We start from the raw sequence: 18,660 nt of genomic DNA, 5'->3' as shown, positions 1-18,660 counted from the left end.
TTTCAGTCACAGCTTATTCATGCAGGTGGATTTAACAGTGTGGTTGGCAGCCTGCATCTCTAGCACACTTGCGCACAGCAGGCCTGAAACTGAGCAATTTTGGTCTCTCCATTTCTACCAGTGAGAATTTTAAAATGTGCTGTGGGTCAAGTAGGATTATTGATGTGAGAAAAGGCGGCCGCTGGCTGCTCGCTTAACAGCCTTTCCTGGCTGCCAGGAGAGAGGCAGCCAGCCACAAGGTCCCGTCCAGTGTCAAATACTGCTATTCCTCAGATTAGGCACAGTGGAGGCATACAGCTTCCCTGTGGTCTTCCTTTCCTCAGCAGAGGCAGAATAACTGATCTTTTGTGTTGCAACTTTGTCTTGCAGTCCTACGGCTGATGTTTTTATCTTGCCTGTTCCTGAAATTGTAGACAGGAATTAATGTAGTTCTTTATTTTCCTGGGGATTATGCACTGTTAAATAAGTGGTTTACCTGTGAATAGATCCACATGATTCTGGAGAACACCAAGCGTTTTTTGTACTCTACTTGGAGATAGAGGGTTTCACTTCAAATGTGATAGGAAGCATTTTTGTGCCATAAGAGAAAATGTGCTATTGGGCACAAAAACTGTGGACTGGTATTTTTTTTCAGCCACTGTGCTGGTGATGGAAATTAAAACTGAGAAATAGGTCGGATAAATTTAAAAATACCCATTTGCTATTCTGGGAAACTTTAAAATTGTCCAGGGATTTTAAAAGGAAAAAACTCCCAACCTGAAACTATTTAACATCTGAGATGTCGTTCTTCTGGACTAGACTAAAACTAAGCCAACAGCAGATCTTTCCTCTCCCAACATCTACCAAGAAAGGAATAAGGATCACACTGATTCTTCTCCTGTGGGTTCCTGCAGTCATAGCTTAAATTAAAGGCTGCTTCCAAGCTAATAAGCTATAGACCTAACCCCTTTTTTCCTCTGCCTCCTTCGTGGCAGGAGGCTGCTAGTTTGTGTAGGCTTTCAGTGGATACTTGGATCTCTGTCATTTGATGTGCTCTTGTGAAGTAGGAGGGTTAGCTGATCAGTCAGAGTGAAAATTGTTATTAATCTTTGAGATGTGAAAATGGGGCAACTTAGTGCTTTAATAGAACTTGCTAGAATAGTGTTTCTAAAACTTGACTCAGAAAAAAGTCATTAATTTGCTAATTAACGTCTGTTAAATACAAAGGTCTGCTTCAGTGAACGTTTCTGCGTTGATCCATAAAGAATTTTGGTTTGTGCTGGAAAAAAATAAAACTCTGAAACTGGGTTTATATAAAGCAAAGAAGTATACTTTAAACTGGCAGAACTAGTCTAGACTTGTGTAACTGAACATTGTGATTTGAATATATGTTGGTTTCATGATGAGAGTGACATGTTTTCCAGCCACAATTGAACCTCATGAAGCTATGCTATCCTTCATGCAGATCATAGAGTATGCCCTTCTTTTATAATGGATTGAGTTCCTCTTGACTTTGCCCACTGAGGGCATTAACATCTCAGTTCAGACCGGGAGCCTGCTTCTGATGTGACCTCCTAACAGTCCCCTATCCTGCTTGTTCGTTCACTCAAGAGTGGCCCGAGTGCCTTTTGGACAGGTGTTAACTGGGAAACATGCTCCAGTGGCTGATGGACAGTCTGGTCAGTCTGTAGGTGAGCCTGCAACTCGTCTCGTGAACCTAAGTGAAAGGCATCTTGTGAGGACATGGGGTGCTCAGCAGCAAGTATTGGGTCTACAGCTCTATTCCTGTCTGTACTACTGCCTTGTGTAGGCATAGCCTGAGAGAATTGTACCTAGGGAATCAGCAGGAAAAAATACCACCATGTCTCTCTCTTCATGCATGCTTTCCTCACCTTTTGTCACCTGAAATGAATGTAAAATGGAAGGGGCTTCTGTACCTCACCTGTGTGTAGTCATTTCTCTTGTACAGAGAAGAATGCTGTATCTAAGCGAAGCAAACGCCTTTTTGATATCAACAGCCTCTGGATCAAATCCTGGAAAAATGTGAAAGAATATACACTGATGTTACTGTAGCTGTTAAATTCTAGCAGTAAGCTTACTCCAAACTGCCCATTTGTCCCGACTTTCTGTTCTTAACCCTGAAGTACCATTGCATCATACCCTCTTGCCTTTCATGCAGAAACACTTCTAGATAACTTGCAAATATGAAAGTCAAATGAAAGACTGCACATATTTTTAGAATATCCTCCAGCCAATATGCATAGCAGTCATGCATACAGCACTTCTTTCTTTTATTTAGCCATGTGGCAGTGACGTGTGCATTACCTGCTCTGTCCTTTCTGGTAATTGCCTGGTTCATTTTATACCAAGCATTTAAAAACACTGAAAAAGGAGATTGTAACTTTCTTAAGCAGCCTGTAGATCTCAAAAAATCTACTCAATAAAATGATGTCAATGCTCTTGTTTGTTGTAAAGCAGATTACGTCCTGTCAATTTACTTGTGTAATCATATTAACTATCTTAATTTGTGAATTGTAAACTGTTCTGCAGAGTCATGAGACTTTTTCTTGGCTGTTGTGCTAGAGTGGAGCAGCTGGGACTTAGAAAGCCAAAAACATTTGTGCAGTGGCTAAATGTAAGGATGACTCAGCTGAAATTTCTGATGTTATGCAGTCAGGGAACTTAAGCATGTGGTTTGCCCACAACTTCTCACAGCCGCTGCCTTGTCACGAACAACTTAAGTGACTGCTATGCCAATACACTAAAACATAATTTTTATGCTCTACCAGTGTTAATTTCCTTGAATTGGCTGTATTAAGTTCAGAGATTTTTTTTACAACTGACAAATTAAAAATTATATGAAGTGAGAAGAATTTTTAGAATGCTGTGGAATTAGAGAAAAATAACAGCTATGTGTCCTGTGCATACTGTCTGTTGTATCTAACCGAGAAAGAAGTCCTAGATTCTGACAGAAATTGAGAGGGAAGTGGGGAAGGAAAATATTTTTGTTAATGCATTTTCAAAAGAAGTTTGTTTTTGGTTTTTTTTTTTTTTTTTTTCCCTTAAAAACAACCAAACATCTTAATATGGAATGGTCAAATTTAAGGGGAAACCTGCTCTATGATAAAATAATGTCTGGTTAGCCTCAAGTTGAAATTTTTGCAAGTTATATCTTCTGTTTTTCTTTAGATCTATTTTCTTCTCTTTGTAATTGTGTTTGAAACTGTTTAATCAGTGGAAGATGGCGACAAATAAGGATCAAAGTGTCGCAATTCTGAACAGTGGGATCTGTTTCCAGCTTTGATGTTGGAATAGAGGGGGCAGGTGCTACAGCTCCTTTTGGTTCTGTTTCCTCATCTATAAAATGTGGATAATGGCACTTATTTCTGTGACCAGCTCAGGATTTTATAGAGGAGAAGGATTACTGACTGCCATTATGTCGCAGTAGTGGTACTGGTTATTCTGTGCAGTTGTAAGCTGTGCAACTGTCTGAAAAAAATGCTTTGCAACTGAAAATGACACTATCGTTAACAAGCCTTTGGGCATGGGACTGCTACTCTTGGCTGTGGGGCTTCTAAACAGAAGCCTGTGAGCTATGCATCGGCTATTGAATATAGCAGTCCATCTGCAGCAGCAATATCTCTGTATTGCATCATTCTGTTAGAGAGTCAGAAATCTACAGCACTTAAGAGGAAGTGTCTATTGTGATAATTTTACAGCAAAATCAGTAATTTTAAGGTAAAATTTCTGGCAAGAGATTTCCCTAACTGACGCCAGTCATAAATATGGTATGAAAGTTCATTTTACTAAATAGCCTGTCATTGTAAATAGTCCTTGTACCAGTAATAGAAATGGTGATCACATTTTTATTACTGTAAGTGTCAGTTTTCGTTTGATTGTATGGTGGTTTATTTTGTTTTTGAGAATTGTGTTGAGAGAAATAGGAAATAATTGGATTATTTTGATTTACATTTTCCTGTTGTTGAGTAGGAAACGGGCTGCAAGGGCGAGCCTCTTTTACTTAGTTCTATGCCCTGCTGTTATGAATTACTAGAAAGTCTCAACTGGGTTTGCTGCAGACAGCTTGGGAGCTATGAGACTACTTTACAAATAGTGAAGTGTTGTTGTCTTGTGCTGTTCACTTTTACTGTGTGCCAGATTGTGTTTCCACACTGAAATTTGGGAATGTGGTGTATCTGAGTATTTATACATACAGGCACAGTGGTTATAATGGGAGATAGCTAGCATTCTCATGTTATTTTTCTGCAATGATAATGTGAAAATCCTTGATTAATACTGTTAAAGATCCTGATAAGTACTGTTAAAGATCCCAGTATTACATTTGAGTGAGTTATGTGTTACGGTAGCTGTGTATAACCAACAAAAGTGACACTAATGTCATCTTGTGAAGGTTTAAAACATCTGAGCTACAAAAAGTGCAATAAAATTAGATACATTACAGAATGGAGCCAGTTTAATACAAGTATAAATAAATATACAAGAAGAGATACAGAATAAAGCCAATAGTGGCTATTTATTTTTTTAAATACTGAAGTTCTGTGTTTGCTTTTTCTTTAACTCGATCCATTTTCTCTCCCCAGGATTGGAATCTGACATGGCACACAGAAAATCCAGACTTCACCCAATGCTTTCAGAACACAGTCCTGGTCTGGATTCCTTGTGTTTACCTGTGGGTCTGCTTCCCAGTGTACTTCCTGTACCTTCGTTGTCATGACAGGGGATACATACAAATGTCAAACCTCAACAAAGCCAAAACGGTACATGACTTTTTAAAATCAGAACTCATTAAGCTTATCTGGAAGTTTGAATCTATTTTCAGCTGTGTTTTAGCACACTGCTTTTGTGGAGCATCAATCTTGGCCTGCGTGCACACTCGGGCTGTAACTTACTTGTTCTGCTTGTGTTTGATTTCCAAGCCTTATGTGTTCTGTTGCCCTTTTGTCAGTAGGCTTACTGAAATTTACTCTGACATAGCAAAAAAGCATGCAAATCCTTTGTAAGACCAGTCGGAGAAGACTATTTTAAGGCAACCCAATCTCAAGGCCTTTATTTCAGTAATAAAAAGAATTTATTATCCTGTCAACTTCTTAAGTTACACAGCATAGATTTCTAGAGATGCTGCAGATGTTCTATTCCACTTCTATTGTGAAATAGGTACTTAATGTTTTCTTACCCCCCACCCCCACCCCCCCCCACCCCCAATAAGTGAAAAGTTTTAAGAAGGACTATAATAGCATGATGTACTGGAGAGTTTTTGTCTTTGCAGTCTGTTACTCAGGAGTGAGATTCACCAGCTTTCTGCTTCATAATACACTGAATTATATGGTACTAAAAATTAGTACCAAATTAGTACCAAACTAGTGGGGATCCAATAGGTAAAGCCAAATTACTCTTCTTTTGTACATGTTGTAGAATTGCCCAAAAGAGATAATCTGGTTATGACTCCTCTTCTACTAACACGTAACATCTAGTGTTCATGTAGATATCGTGCTGCCTAATCTGTGTGAACTGATGTATGAAATACACTTTTGTATTGCAGGCTTTGGGCTTAATACTGTGGATAGTCTGCTGGGCAGACCTTTTCTACTCTTTCTGGGAAAGAAGTCAAAATATTTTTCGAGCTCCATTTTTCCTCGTTGGGCCTACAGTATTGGGTATAACAATGGTAAGTTCTTCTGTATGGCCTTTGTTCATGCAAAGCCTTAAGCAATAACACGCATTTTAGTATTATTCACAGTGTTGCAATTCTTTAAGCTACAATCTTTACATACAGACTTAATCTGCAGTTGAACTGTGAAATATTGACTCTGAAATGTCTGCTTTCCTTTAATAAAAAAATGAGGGGGAAAAAAAAAACCAACCCAACCCAGCTGTGCTCAGTGCATTGCATGTCAGCACACAAGCCAGTGCTAGTTATCTTGCCTTATTTTGGTAGGCTTGAGTTACCATTCATTTAATAGCTTGACTCAAGCATGGGCTGGAGGAATAAAGTCGAGCGAACTGATTAAACCTAGATAATACAAATCACACTGAACTTGGTAAAAGACTGTCTAAGGCATTGCATTATGAAGTATCTTATTACAAACTCTCTTGCATGTAACATTCTTTAGTGCATGTTTTCTTACATTTGATGGCACGGTGGAAAGTCTTAAATGCCACATGAGGCACATAAGTGTCCCCAGCTAACTCCTTCTACCTGGATGCGCAAGTGTTGTCTACTTTCACACCAGTATCTCTGCAGCCTACATTTCAATGAAAATGCCTTGCTATTCATTTATTGTCAGTTGCCTTACGTTTATCACAGACTTGGAATGGTAGTGATTAAACATGATACTCAAGGAGGGAGTGGGATGGGACACAACAACCCCAACAGCAATAACAACAACAAAAAAGCTAAACCAAAAAAACCCAACAGCCCTGAAACATACTGAGAGATGCAAGAGCTGTTAAATAGTTTGTGGTCATTTAATAATGCAGTTGTCAAGCTTTTGTCAGGCTGATTGAAAATGCATGTTGCAGCAGCCAAGTGAGATTACTAAGTTGTACCAACCTCCTAAAGGACTCTGAAAACACAAAATACAGAAACAGAGTAATATTTGGTCAGTGTTGTTTGGCATTGTGGCTTGTATGGAAATAAATCTTTTTATTTAAAAACGAATTAGTCAGGAAATACTTGGAAAGGATATAGTGTCACTATAATTGCATTTTGATTTGTGATGTAGAACTGGAAAAGTAAAGAAATAGACTGGCAGCTTTTGACAGTGCTTTTGTGTATGTGGTTGTTTACTTCTATGTAATACATACTCCTTTTCCCTTTTTTTGTCCACTTCTTACCTTTACTGCTCCAGAGAATTTTCTATTTAAATGTATTTTTGAATTGCACTTAAAATCTCTGGGTGTTAGAATGTTTGAGAGATACTGGATTTGAAATGTTAAATAAGCACACTTTAACACAGTACCTTGTATATGTAGTACCTTGTGTATGTATCATGTGTTGTAAAACTTAAAGCTTGTGAATATGTTTTTATCTTATTTGTCCACAGTTGCTTGCCACATTTTTAATACAATATGAAAGAATAAAAGGAGTCCAGTCTTCGGGTGTAATGATGATTTTCTGGCTCATCTCATTGTCATGTGCCACAGTGGTTTTTAGATCCAAAATAATACATGCCTTAAATATGGTAAGTGATTGCTAGCCTCATTCAGTTGAAAATAATCCCAAATGCTGCAGTAGTAGAGTAGTTGCTTGCTAATTATGCCAGTCAAGTCAGTTAATGATCCATTCAGTGTACCTTCATTCCTTGGGTTATAAAAGCAAAACAAGCAAGACTTAATGGCTCTTGTTTTGAAACGCTAGTGAAATTCATAGTGATCTTAACGGTAGCAACAGTTGCCAAGAAGACTCTGCTAGCTGTTCCAGAAAGGGGATGTGTCTGCTTGGGTACAATAAAAGTGTATAATATTTGATATGAAACTGTTCTGGGAGTTTACGTCCTCTTCCTGTTGATTGTACAGTAGATTTCCTGAAACACTTGGTTTGACGGTAATGTGGTCTCATCTGTTGAGACAAAATGAAAGTGTACAAGTGAAATATTTTTATGTCAGTCTGCTTTATAGTAAGGCCACCTCAAATATCAGATTAATTGTGGAGCTGCCTGAAAATGGCATATCACTTTTATTTCTTGAAACATTTAAGCCATATTTTGAATTTTGAGAACTTTCAGCCAACTTTTGTCTTTAGCTGTTGGGAGTGGGACTTTACTGGCGGATGTGTGGGGGTGTGTGTCCATCTGTCCCTGTGCTTTGATTTCTGTGGATTATGCTTTATGTATGAGTCCCAGTCTAAAAAAACGGAAGAACCTCTGGTATTTGAGCACAACACAACAAACTGTAATCTAAATTCTGCTCCTCTAATTCTTATTTTCTGTGTGCATACTAATTAACAAATTTGCTTTGAAAACTCCTTACTACCCAGTGCATAAATGCCTTGCTCCTGTAAAGAATACCTTGACTCAAATTGGGGCATGCTGTGTTGGTACAAACTGTGCTTGTGTGTTTATGGCAGTGATTGTTAAAAAATAAATGGTATCTTTAATCTCCTCCCCCCTCTCTTTACCTTCCCTTTACCGAAATAGACATTGACTTTAATTTGCATGGGGGTGGGTAGTGTAACATTTATGTAGTTTGCAGAATTTACAGTAAGGAGCTATTTTATGTTTAATAGTACCATGTTGTTTTAAAGACATTCCTCAAGCCTTCTAATTGGAATATTACCTTCCTTTGTAGGGTGCTGAAGTGGATGCATTTCGTTATGTCACCTTCTGCATCTACTTCATCCTGTTATTTGTACAGCTCATCCTGTGCTGTTTTCCAGAACGACCACCTTTGTTTTCTGAAACAGTAAATGATCTTGTAAGTGTTCAGTCTGAGTGCTGAGTATCATATGTGCAATATTCTGTACAATGAGTTATAGGGCCATAGTTTCTCAGATGCCAAATAATTCAGACCTTGTTGACTTGTTTGCAGTAGTGTTCTTTCTGCTCTTTAGTTGGTGGTGCAGATGATGAAGCCCATAACATGCAAAATAGGGTGGGCTGTATTTAAGAGAAAGCAAAAATACTGTTTCAGTCATTCCTGAATAGCATTCCTGAAGGTTAAGTCATATGTATTTATATTCAGTAGTGCTTCTGGCAATCCGTGGGAAATACTCATTTGAAATGCTGTCCTCGTAGTCATCTGATACCATTCAGTAGGCAGTAACTGATAAGGATGTGTATTCCTTTCCTATTGAAGGTGGGGAAGAATCTACACCTGTAAAACTTGTGAATCTGAATAGATGCATTTGATTTCCATGTTTACATCTCTTGTGTCAAGCAAAAATTTAACTAACTCAATTGCAAGAGCAGTTAACGTTAGAGGGTGGTCTGGATGTAGAAATTTAATTTTATCTAGACATGATCTTTTTTGCATGTGTTGTTAATTATATTGTACGGATCTAAAGTGACCCAAGGAATGCTGGATCATTATACTGCTTGCTTAGCCCCGGACTAGACCTTCTGAGTCACAGTGGAATGACACCTGTCACTGCCTGGAGTTTGGATGTGCCAAGTTTCAAAACCTCAGTTCTGTATTTTTTTTGTAAGGCATAATTCTGGTTTGATGGGTGCTAGGTGGCACTGACTGACGAAGAAAGGTGTGAAATGTGTGAGGGGGGAAATAAATGTTGCCTTTGTAACTGTAGAAAAGGTGTGTAACCAGTTGCACTTACTGAATTCCAGTTACCTTCTGCGTTGGTATCCAGTGTGCCAGTGGTGCTCTGCATTACTGCTGGCAGACAGTCTGTGTGTATGTGCTTGGAGGGAAGAGTATACTGCTGAGTCTTTGGATCCTCTTCATCTTTGGGTTCTTTTCATCTCATTCAGGGATGAAATGTATTTGACAGGATACCGTGGATTTATGGAAACTGTCTTTTCTGCTTTGATCATGGTTACAATAATTACAAGGTGCTTTGAGACCACAGTGGTTTGGTTTTGTGTTCTGAGTATTTCTAGGAGTGTCTCTAGAAAATAGGGCAGACTTCGAATTTTAACCTTCTTTTTTCATGAGTGGTGTGCTTGTTGAATGTTATGATGGGGAAAAGAACAAAGCAAGTCATGTTAGTCAGCCTTAAATTCTGCTTTATTCCCTTCTGCCAAGCATTTCCACACCAGAAATGTTTGTAAGCCTTGAATAAAATCTTATTATATGTTACTTAAACCAAAAAAACTAGAGTGAAATTTCTAAGATGTAGATGCTGATGTATCTAGAAGTCAAACAATGTGTTTTGTCTCTTGCTTTCCCTTTGTTTACATTACATAAGTTCGAACTTGTCTTCATTCTATCCGGCATGAATGTTGGTAGGATTAATAGTTCTTTGTGTGGTAACGATTTAATTTTATCAGTATTTTATCATTATTTTAACAGTAATGTAATATGTCCTAATGTTTTAAACTTTTGCTTTATGCAAATGAAGTCCAGTTTTTGGTAGTACAAGATGTAGTTGACTCTTGAATTTAGAGTTTCCACCTTCAAGCAGATTTTTAAAAAGTATAAAGGTAAAAAGTAATACAGCATTTTATGTAAAGTTCAGAATATTTTGAAATTTTGTTGAAGTTGAAAGTATTCCCTGTATTTGCTGAAGTAGAAATCTGTCTGTCAGGAGTGTTGGTGTGGCTGAAGGCTGAGTGTACTGCCCCCCCCCCCACCCGCCTTTTTTTTTTTTTTTAAAAAACTCTGAGTTTAAAAACTTTTATTTATTCATTAGGCGTTGGTGTTGGATTTGCTTGCAACCCTTTTGCTGCAAGTGTTTAAATACTTTGGAAATGTGGAACTCTTACTCCCTTTCAAAAAAAGCATCTGTCTCATTCATACTCTTATTGTTCCCTACAAAGTTGCAAAAAAAGTTGTCATGTGAAGAGGAAATGCAGGAATCTGTTTCATGTAGCTTGATTACACCACACTTCAGTATAGCTTAGTGGAGACACCAGGTTACGCAAACATGAGTTGAAGAATGCAAATCTTGGAAACACTTGGCTCTGGCTGTTTTAATTGCAGTACTCTAATGATGTTTGGTGACTTTTGTAGATGGAAATACCTGAGTTGCTGCAATTATAGTTGATGATAAAAACCTAGTGGTTTGTGTGCCAGAGGAGTGGCTGGTTTTAGCATTCTTTAGATGCTGTTCAGAGCAGTGAAAGAGGGAAGAGAGAAATCCGCACTGGAATTCTGCAAGTAATTCACCTTTAGTGCCTTTGTAATTCTTCCAGCCTTCCTTTCTGCTGTTTTAATCCAACCAGATTAGGAGAGGATGTTAACCTGAAGAGTAGTTAAAACAGACAGCCATTGTGTTGGATGTAGAACACGAGCTAGCAGTGTACCTTTATGGATACTTGAAGTTTCCCATGCTTATTCATAAATGAGATGCAGGGGTTTTAGGGGCTGTTTTGGGATGCTTTTATGGAGTTCACAATTTTTTTTCATCTGTGCATCTGTTTTGATGGAGTCACAGCACTTAACTGCTAGAACAGTAGAACTGAATTCTTAATTTATGACTACCTCTACCTAATTAACATATTTATGCTCTCATACCTTGCATGATATAGGTAGGCACTGATCATGACATCTTGAGAGACTGTGTGGCCTCCACTGTCTTATAAAATTCCCTCAACTATTTGTTGTGTTGTTGATACGGAGGACTGCTATTCCTGTGTCCCAGTGGTCTAGTCTGCTGACAGCCCTGAAGCTGTGCTTGTGTTTTCTGAACAAACTCTGAACAGCATAAATGACAAGTTTAGTAATGTGAAAAAAATACTATAAACAAAAGGAATTTCAAAAGCATCTTTTCTGCTTGGTTTGTTTCTTTTGGCCCTGTATCAGTCACTTTGTATGTGGATTGATTTATTTTTCTCTCCTTTAGAATCCATGTCCAGAGTTCAGTGCTTCTTTCCTCTCCAGGATCACATTCTGGTGGATCACTGGGTAAGATCAAGATGATGCATAAAGCGCCAGTTAAAGTTAGATGGCATTTTAGGATCCTGCTTTTCAGAGTTAAATTAGCAATAGTCATGCAATAATAATTTTGATTGTTTTGGTTGGTTGTTTTGTAGCTAGACTAAATTTTTTTTTTTTCAAATTTGATTAACCTTTTTTGCATATTTTACTTTCCTTAGGGTCTTTGTAATTTTAAATGTTGCCAGTATATATTTAGTATGTTTGCTGAAAGAATATAATAAAAAAAATTTCTTTGGGAAATATAAGAAGGTAGAAATTATCTGCTGTATTTAGAAACAAAGGCGTTCAAAACTGATAGCTCTTTTTGTCCTATAGGAGTTTTTTTTTTTTCATCGACTTAGCTTTAGTTATGCTGTATGATTTGATCACAACACATGTTCTTGTCAGTTAAAACACAGAAACATGTAAAATAATATTGGTGTATAGTTGTGGTTGGTACTTGGCCAGAGTTCCAACAGAAAGCTAGATGAAAGGAATTGCTTTGTAAAATTAAAGGCTAATAAAGATTTTGAAACTTGGTAGGCATGGGAATATTAATTGCCTGGCTGATTTTCAAATGAGATCACTTCATCCTTTCTTTTATTTTCCCTGAAATTTGAATTCGGTGGCATATCCTGGATCCTTAGATGTTTTGGTGTCTAATTCTCACAGTAAAGACAGGAGGGATGTATGTTTTAGCATCTGGACCTGTGTTGCTACAGGTACTAACTCTTGCATGCATTTTTGTGAAGAGCTGGCTCTGTTTTGGGGCTGGATGTAAGGACCAATGTCTTATGGCATATATATATATATATACATATCTCTAGTGTTCTTAACTATATAGTGCTGATTCTTTCTAATACAGGTTGATGGTTCAGGGTTATCGGAGACCTTTGGAAGCCAAGGATTTGTGGTCATTAAATAAAGAGGACAAATCGGAGCAGATAGTGCCAAGTCTGGCTAGAAACTGGGCGAAAGAGTGGGCAAAGACCAAGAGGTAAGTTCAGTTATCCTGGCTGGCAGTTCTTCCAAGATGTGGATGTTCAAAAGCTCAAGTTACTCAGCCTCTACTTAGAGGTGTTTGTCATCTGTTATCAAGCCTGCTTTTGGAAGGCCCAAGTGGCAGCTCTGTATTTGTCCTTAACTGCATACAGAACAGGAACCAACTAGGGTGTTGTGGGTCATCTTTATGAAGAGCTGCATCAAGTTTCCCTTAGTCTTTCATGACCCAGAGCTGATTCTTGTTACTTTTGATGTGTGGTTTTTCCCTGAGGAGGGAATGTTTTCACACAGTCAAACTTCAGTCATGTAATTTAGGAGCTTGGGCTCCCTCTATAGTTAGTGAAGCCTCTGGAGGGCAGTTCAGGGTGCAAAAAGTGAGAAGCTTATTTCTTTCGTTTGACTATATAGGGAATCTGGGCATCTAAGCCAGATGACTAAAATTAGAAAGACTGCATGCCGGCAGTCTTTCCATCCTACTTTCATCATCCTGTACTGCAGCAAATAGAAGTACCTTTTCATTGAAGGAAAATTGCTTGCTTGTTTACACAGTGTATTTTTACATACAGCTTGCCCTCAGACGTTCGGAAGTATGTAGTTTGTCCGAAGCCAGATGTATGAAATGAATGTGTTGGGGATGACTTGGCATAAATCTGACTGCAGTCTTTTAACTCTGGTGGTACAGTGAGGCCTTGATTTTGATGAAAGTTCAGCATACTGGGTTCTAGCATAATAATGTCCTTTGCTCTTTAAGTTTAACACAGGTTACAGCCCTATTTCTCATTCCCCAGGGCATACCTGTAGGAGAGATTCAACAGGAATGTTACCCATCCCTACAAAGAAGACTATTTTTGAATGGCCAGTTCATTTAGCTATGGCTGTATGATTAAAAAGATGTTTGACTGACAGTAAAACCCAGTTAAACTATTACGAAGGGCAGTAAACAGCTCATAAACATCTAATTTGCATACTGTGCGTTTTTCCAGTTGGCTTTATGCTTGAATAAAGTCTGCATTATATACCTACTCTTATTTCAGGCAACCATTAAACATGTTATACTTGCCCAAAAAGCAGCAAAAATCAAGCGACTCAAATGGTGATGTGACAGAAGAGGCTGAAGCTTTGATTATAAAACCATCTCAGAAGAGCTCTGAAGCATCTTTATTCAAGGTGTTATATAAAACCTTTGGACCATATTTTCTCATGAGCTTCCTGTTTAAAGCTGCACATGATCTCTTGATGTTTGCAGGCCCAGAAATTCTGAAGTAAGACCTATATACTTTATTATTGTATTAAAAATATGTGGACAGAGTTTAAAACACATTGGTATTTCACTCACCAAGCTGCTTTGCCTTCAGATGGTTCAATGGGGGAGGGTTGTCATGCCAGTTAGAGGACCATGTACACAGATTATTTTGGTCCATTAGTTTTCAAATTATAACATCATGCATTAAATGTTTGACTTTTTATGTTCCTTTCCAACAGTAGGAAGGCCAGGCAGGAACATAATCAACAATAGCAGGAGAGTTTATTTAATTCTAATGTGTAATGATTGTGGGACTACAAGTCACAGTATGTGAAGCAACAGAGAGCTAAGGGGGTAGGAGGGTTGTATTGCTTTAAGGTGAGAAGAAGTAAAACAACTGTAAGCGGTTGTATTTTAGCTGGAGGGAATATGAGACTTTTTAGTGTTAGCTTCAAGAGAATGCTGTACATGTAAGGTATGTGATACTTCATGTTTTACAGTAGTACATTGTTAGGAGGAGGGAGTGATGCGTGCTAATATAAAATGATCTCCAGTTTCTAAGAAGTTTGCTTAAGTGTTTTATCTCTGTTTGGTACTTTGGGTGCTTGCATGACCCATATAATGTTTGGAATAATCTAAGGTTGTAACCCTGACATTTCATTTTGATTTGCATATATCAAGAGAACTAATTCCTCTCTCCACAGATTGCTAATCAACTTTGTAAATAACAAAGCTGCCCCAAACTGGCAAGGCTACTTTTATACAGGGCTGCTGTTTGTTTGTGCCTGTCTTCAGACACTGATTCTTCACCAGTATTTTCATATTTGCTTTGTAACTGGAATGAGGCTCAAAACAGCTATTGTTGGTGTAATTTATCGAAAGGTAGGTGTTTCTTTAAGTATATGATAATACCTCTTGGTGACTGTGCAAATGCATCGCTTAAGTCTGAATAAAGTAGTTAGGAGATTCTGGTAGGCTGATTCCTAACTCTTAATAGAAATAAGAGAGTATCTAATTTATAAATAAAAGCCTTTAAGAGCAATTTTCTAATTTACTAGTTAAAGTTCAGGCACCTTCTTTCCACTGCCAAACGAGAAACCTTGTCTCATTTAGACTAGGGGGGTGAAACTGCTTCAGTTTGTGCAGAAATGAAGATGCATCTATATTTACAGCTTCACTTGGGACTTAGCAGCAGTGCCACCTCATCTTGGAATAAGCTGGAATGTTTTAGAAAGCTGTGGATTGATTGCTCTTTGTGAGAAAAATGTGTAACAAGAAGGGAAGGTTCTGCTTCTTACGCTAAAAACCAAAACAAGCCAGCACCCCGCCCCCTCCCCCCCCCGCAATAAAACTACCAACCAACCAACCCTAACCCCAAAGAGTGCTTGTTGTCTTTAATTCTCTATTAGTTTAAACCCAGCTGCTTGCTTCAGACTATACAACTTGCATTTTGTAATGTGCAGGGTAAACAGAATATGAAGCAGGAAAAGGATTGCCTGTAAATTTAAAGATGGAGCTCTGTAAAGAAATTGAATTCTGTGGAGAAAATGCAAATGAGTAAGTCTTCTTTCATGTTGCTTTAATTATTTTTTATTTTTAATCTGCACCTAGGCACTTGTTATCACAAATTCTGCTAGAAAGACTTCTACTGTGGGTGAGATTGTGAATCTAATGTCTGTGGATGCTCAGAGATTCATGGACTTGGCTACCTATATAAACATGATTTGGTCTGCACCTTTCCAGGTGATATTAGCACTGTACTTACTGTGGCAGGTGAGTATTGTGTGTTGTTTCCTGTTTTGACGTTGGCAGTGTGCTGCTTCCTATGGTCATGACTACAGACAGCTGGTGTTCAGACCACTGGAGAGTTGACAGCAGTGTGGAGAAAATGCTTGTTTAGAAGCTATTCAGAGCTGCTTTTGTCACTGCTGTCAAGAAGGAAGGCAGGAGGTTCTTAATTTGCACATCTGAGTGCATGTGGGATGCAGATGGGAGCTACTATTTTTTTGGGGAGTGCAGCACCTATAGTACCTCACTTGTCACTTAATTTAAAAAGTGGTCTTGGTTCTGCATTCTGAGAGTCACCGTATGAGATGTTTGCTGTTTCTAGTCCAGACAGTCGCCACGCTGACTCTTCCTGATTCTCACTGTCAATCAGAAAGGTAGTGAAATTCCCCAGGAAGTCAGTTGCTCCTTCCATGGGTCTCTACTTCAGAAGAACAGACAAACCAGCAAAAACTGGAAAACTTTAAAAGATCTCTATATGTGTGGAGAGAGAGAGATATTGTTCTATATATACCTCTCTGTATGGGGGCTATATATGTATGTTTGTTTCAAAAATCAAAGCACACAAACATCAACCCAAGCCCCTACTTTATCCTCTTCTTCTTCCCCCAAGCTATTCTTGAAAAGGGAAGAAGAGGTTGAAAAGCTATTTCAGAATGCTTTTCTGTAGCATATGCAGTGGTTTGACCCAAGATTTTAAAAATGAGTTTGAATAAATGTTTACAATTAAGTGCTTTTCAGAATTTAGGTCCTTCAGTGCTGGCAGGTGTGGCTGTCATGATCCTTCTGGTTCCGATAAATGCTGTGATGGCAATGAAGACAAAAACTTACCAGGTTAGTATCATTATATATGCGACAGTGCTTTTAAGAAACATGTTTTGTTCTTTGACTTGTTCCTGAGGTTTGTCCTTTTAAGGTTTTTTTCCCTCCATTTATCCCTTAAAAAAAGGGAAGGGAAAGAAAAGTCAGAGGTGTTGTGTATGCAGAATAAACAAACTCACATATATTTCGGCCTTACAGCGTATCTGTACATAATGGTCTAAAAATTTTGCAGTAGTTAAGACCAAGGTAGCAGATTAGCCAGCTTCATGAAATGCCCGATGATTGGATTGGAATTAGTTTTTAACTTGCTGCCTAAGAACTAAAGTGATAATGTAAACTACTGTGTGCCTAATGAACCTTAATGAGTGAAATAGTCACATTTCCAGGATGGTGATTGCAGTGTTGGGGGTGGTGGTGGTTTGTTCTTGGTTGGTTTTGTTTGTTTGTTTTATTGTGTGTGTGGTTTTGTGTTTTTTTTTTTTTTTTTTTTTTTTTTACCCCTTGGAGGGATGAGAAGGGAGAAGTCTTAGTTGTTCGCTGTTCTTGATCCCTAGTCGATTTTATTTAGAGGGGATCCATTTGTTACAGAGAGTGCACATAAGTAAACGTAGACTCAAACTCTCATGTTTTCTATTGCAAAAACTACTTCCAACAGCCCCACCACGTGCTTTCTGGTACAGACTTCACTGCTAACTGAATTTACCGAATGTCAGAGGAGACTGATTTATTTAAATGAAACCTGTTAGCTCTACATGTTCATCAAAATATACTACAGCATTTGGTTCCTACATGGGAGAAGTAGGGGATATCTAGCCTGTCACAGCCACACTGCCATTGGTAACAGCTGTCTGGGATAGCTGTACCGGTGCAGTCTACTGACTCTGCCTAGTGCCGAGTCAGAACATCATTTCAGCTTTGCACTGCCCTCATTAAAGTATTTTATGAAGATGGAAACTTGTGAAGAATGGACTTTCTTCGTATGGCTGAATGGAAAGCTTTTTGCCTTAGTGCACCATCAGAAAGCCATTGATAGTGCTGAAAATGAAGCAAAACCAAGTTTGGTCTAAGGTTAGATGCAAACTGCACATCACTGAAGCTTGATTATAGTGGCTTATTTTTTAACTGCATATTGTACCTAGGAGGAACCTGAGTCCCACAGCTCCCTGATACAGGGTTAATCCTACTTAAACTAGTGCCACAATTGTTTTGATCTTGGTTTGGATTTTTAGTTGCATGAGGCATTCTTTTAATTGGTTTAAAACATCTTGTTAATTCTGCATATTTGTTTGTTCAGAGAGCATCTCAGCTTTCCTGCTTGGGAAGCTAGTAAGCTTTTGATGATAATGAGGTAAATTTTGCCATTGCAAAATACAAAGCTCAGACCTTTGTGGCTCTGCCAAGTATTGTGCTCTGCTAATTATTTTTTGCAATGTTGTTTTTAGGTGGCGCAAATGAAGAGCAAAGACAACAGAATTAAGCTGATGAATGAAATTCTCAATGGGATTAAAGTTCTGAAACTTTATGCTTGGGAATTAGCCTTCAGAGAGAAGGTATTAGAGATCAGACAGAAAGAACTCAAAGTCCTAAAAAAATCTGCTTACCTTGCTGCAATGGCAACCTTCACTTGGGTTTGTGCTCCTTTTTTGGTAAGTGAAACAAATCTAGAAGTCTGCTCTCCTTTTTGGGATCGTGTTTTCCAAGGCAATGCTTGAGAACTTGTTTTGGTTTTGTTTTTTAATGAGTGGAAGAGTCAGAATGCCCTCTGCAGCAGTGGGAAATTGAACACCTATATCTCCACTTCGCTATGAAAAGGCACTACTGTTTTCTTTGAAACTTAGTAACATCCAAGTTGGAGGTATCCTAGAAGTTAATGGCTGAAGTATTTAAAAATCTCCTCTGCATCCCCCTCTATTTTTGGTGGTGTACTTCAGGACCCTAAGATTAAATATAACCTCTTCTACATCTGACGGTACTAATGCGCACAGTACCCTCCAGGTGGTAGCTGTGGCTGACAGGGTAAAACTTCCCTTATTTCAGCATCTTTCTGAGAGCAGTAGGTCCTTAGATAAGAGTCCTTGATCAAATGGGACATTGTGCACCAGGCGTATCTCTGGCCTGGGTTCTTCCAGCATCTGTTTAAGAACAATGGGGAGAGAAAAAGCCATTGTGTACCCTGGGATTGCTTCAAATTCTTATTTAAAAAAAAAATATTATTGAAATGTGAAACATTCCCACTGTGTTTGTGATTAGCTTACATTTAAACTAATACAGGGGAGAGA

At 38.3% G+C, this 18,660-nt stretch overlaps 1 protein-coding gene across 2 annotated transcripts in view; it reads left to right on the top strand.

Annotated features, from left to right (window-relative positions):
- Nucleotides 1-18,660, top strand: part of LOC140658945 (multidrug resistance-associated protein 1) — a 58,356-nt gene that overhangs the window by 10,459 nt on the left and 29,237 nt on the right. For both annotated transcript variants that reach the window (XM_072878039.1, XM_072878038.1), the window contains exons 2-12: nucleotides 4,581-4,757; nucleotides 5,540-5,665; nucleotides 7,044-7,181; nucleotides 8,287-8,412; nucleotides 11,456-11,517; nucleotides 12,395-12,526; nucleotides 13,566-13,793; nucleotides 14,479-14,656; nucleotides 15,386-15,547; nucleotides 16,301-16,393; nucleotides 17,824-18,027. In XM_072878039.1, the coding sequence (XP_072734140.1) occupies nucleotides 4,731-4,757; nucleotides 5,540-5,665; nucleotides 7,044-7,181; nucleotides 8,287-8,412; nucleotides 11,456-11,517; nucleotides 12,395-12,526; nucleotides 13,566-13,793; nucleotides 14,479-14,656; nucleotides 15,386-15,547; nucleotides 16,301-16,393; nucleotides 17,824-18,027 (1,476 nt within the window). In that variant the 5' untranslated portion in view covers nucleotides 4,581-4,730. The remainder of the gene's footprint in view (nucleotides 1-4,580; nucleotides 4,758-5,539; nucleotides 5,666-7,043; nucleotides 7,182-8,286; nucleotides 8,413-11,455; nucleotides 11,518-12,394; nucleotides 12,527-13,565; nucleotides 13,794-14,478; nucleotides 14,657-15,385; nucleotides 15,548-16,300; nucleotides 16,394-17,823; nucleotides 18,028-18,660) is intronic.

The sequence above is a fragment of the Ciconia boyciana genome, chromosome 13 (assembly GCF_034638445.1).
Source record: "Ciconia boyciana chromosome 13, ASM3463844v1, whole genome shotgun sequence".
Lineage (NCBI taxonomy): Eukaryota > Metazoa > Chordata > Aves > Ciconiiformes > Ciconiidae > Ciconia > Ciconia boyciana.
Note: the sequence above shows the minus strand (reverse complement) of the source record. Positions and strands in the feature narration are given on the sequence as shown.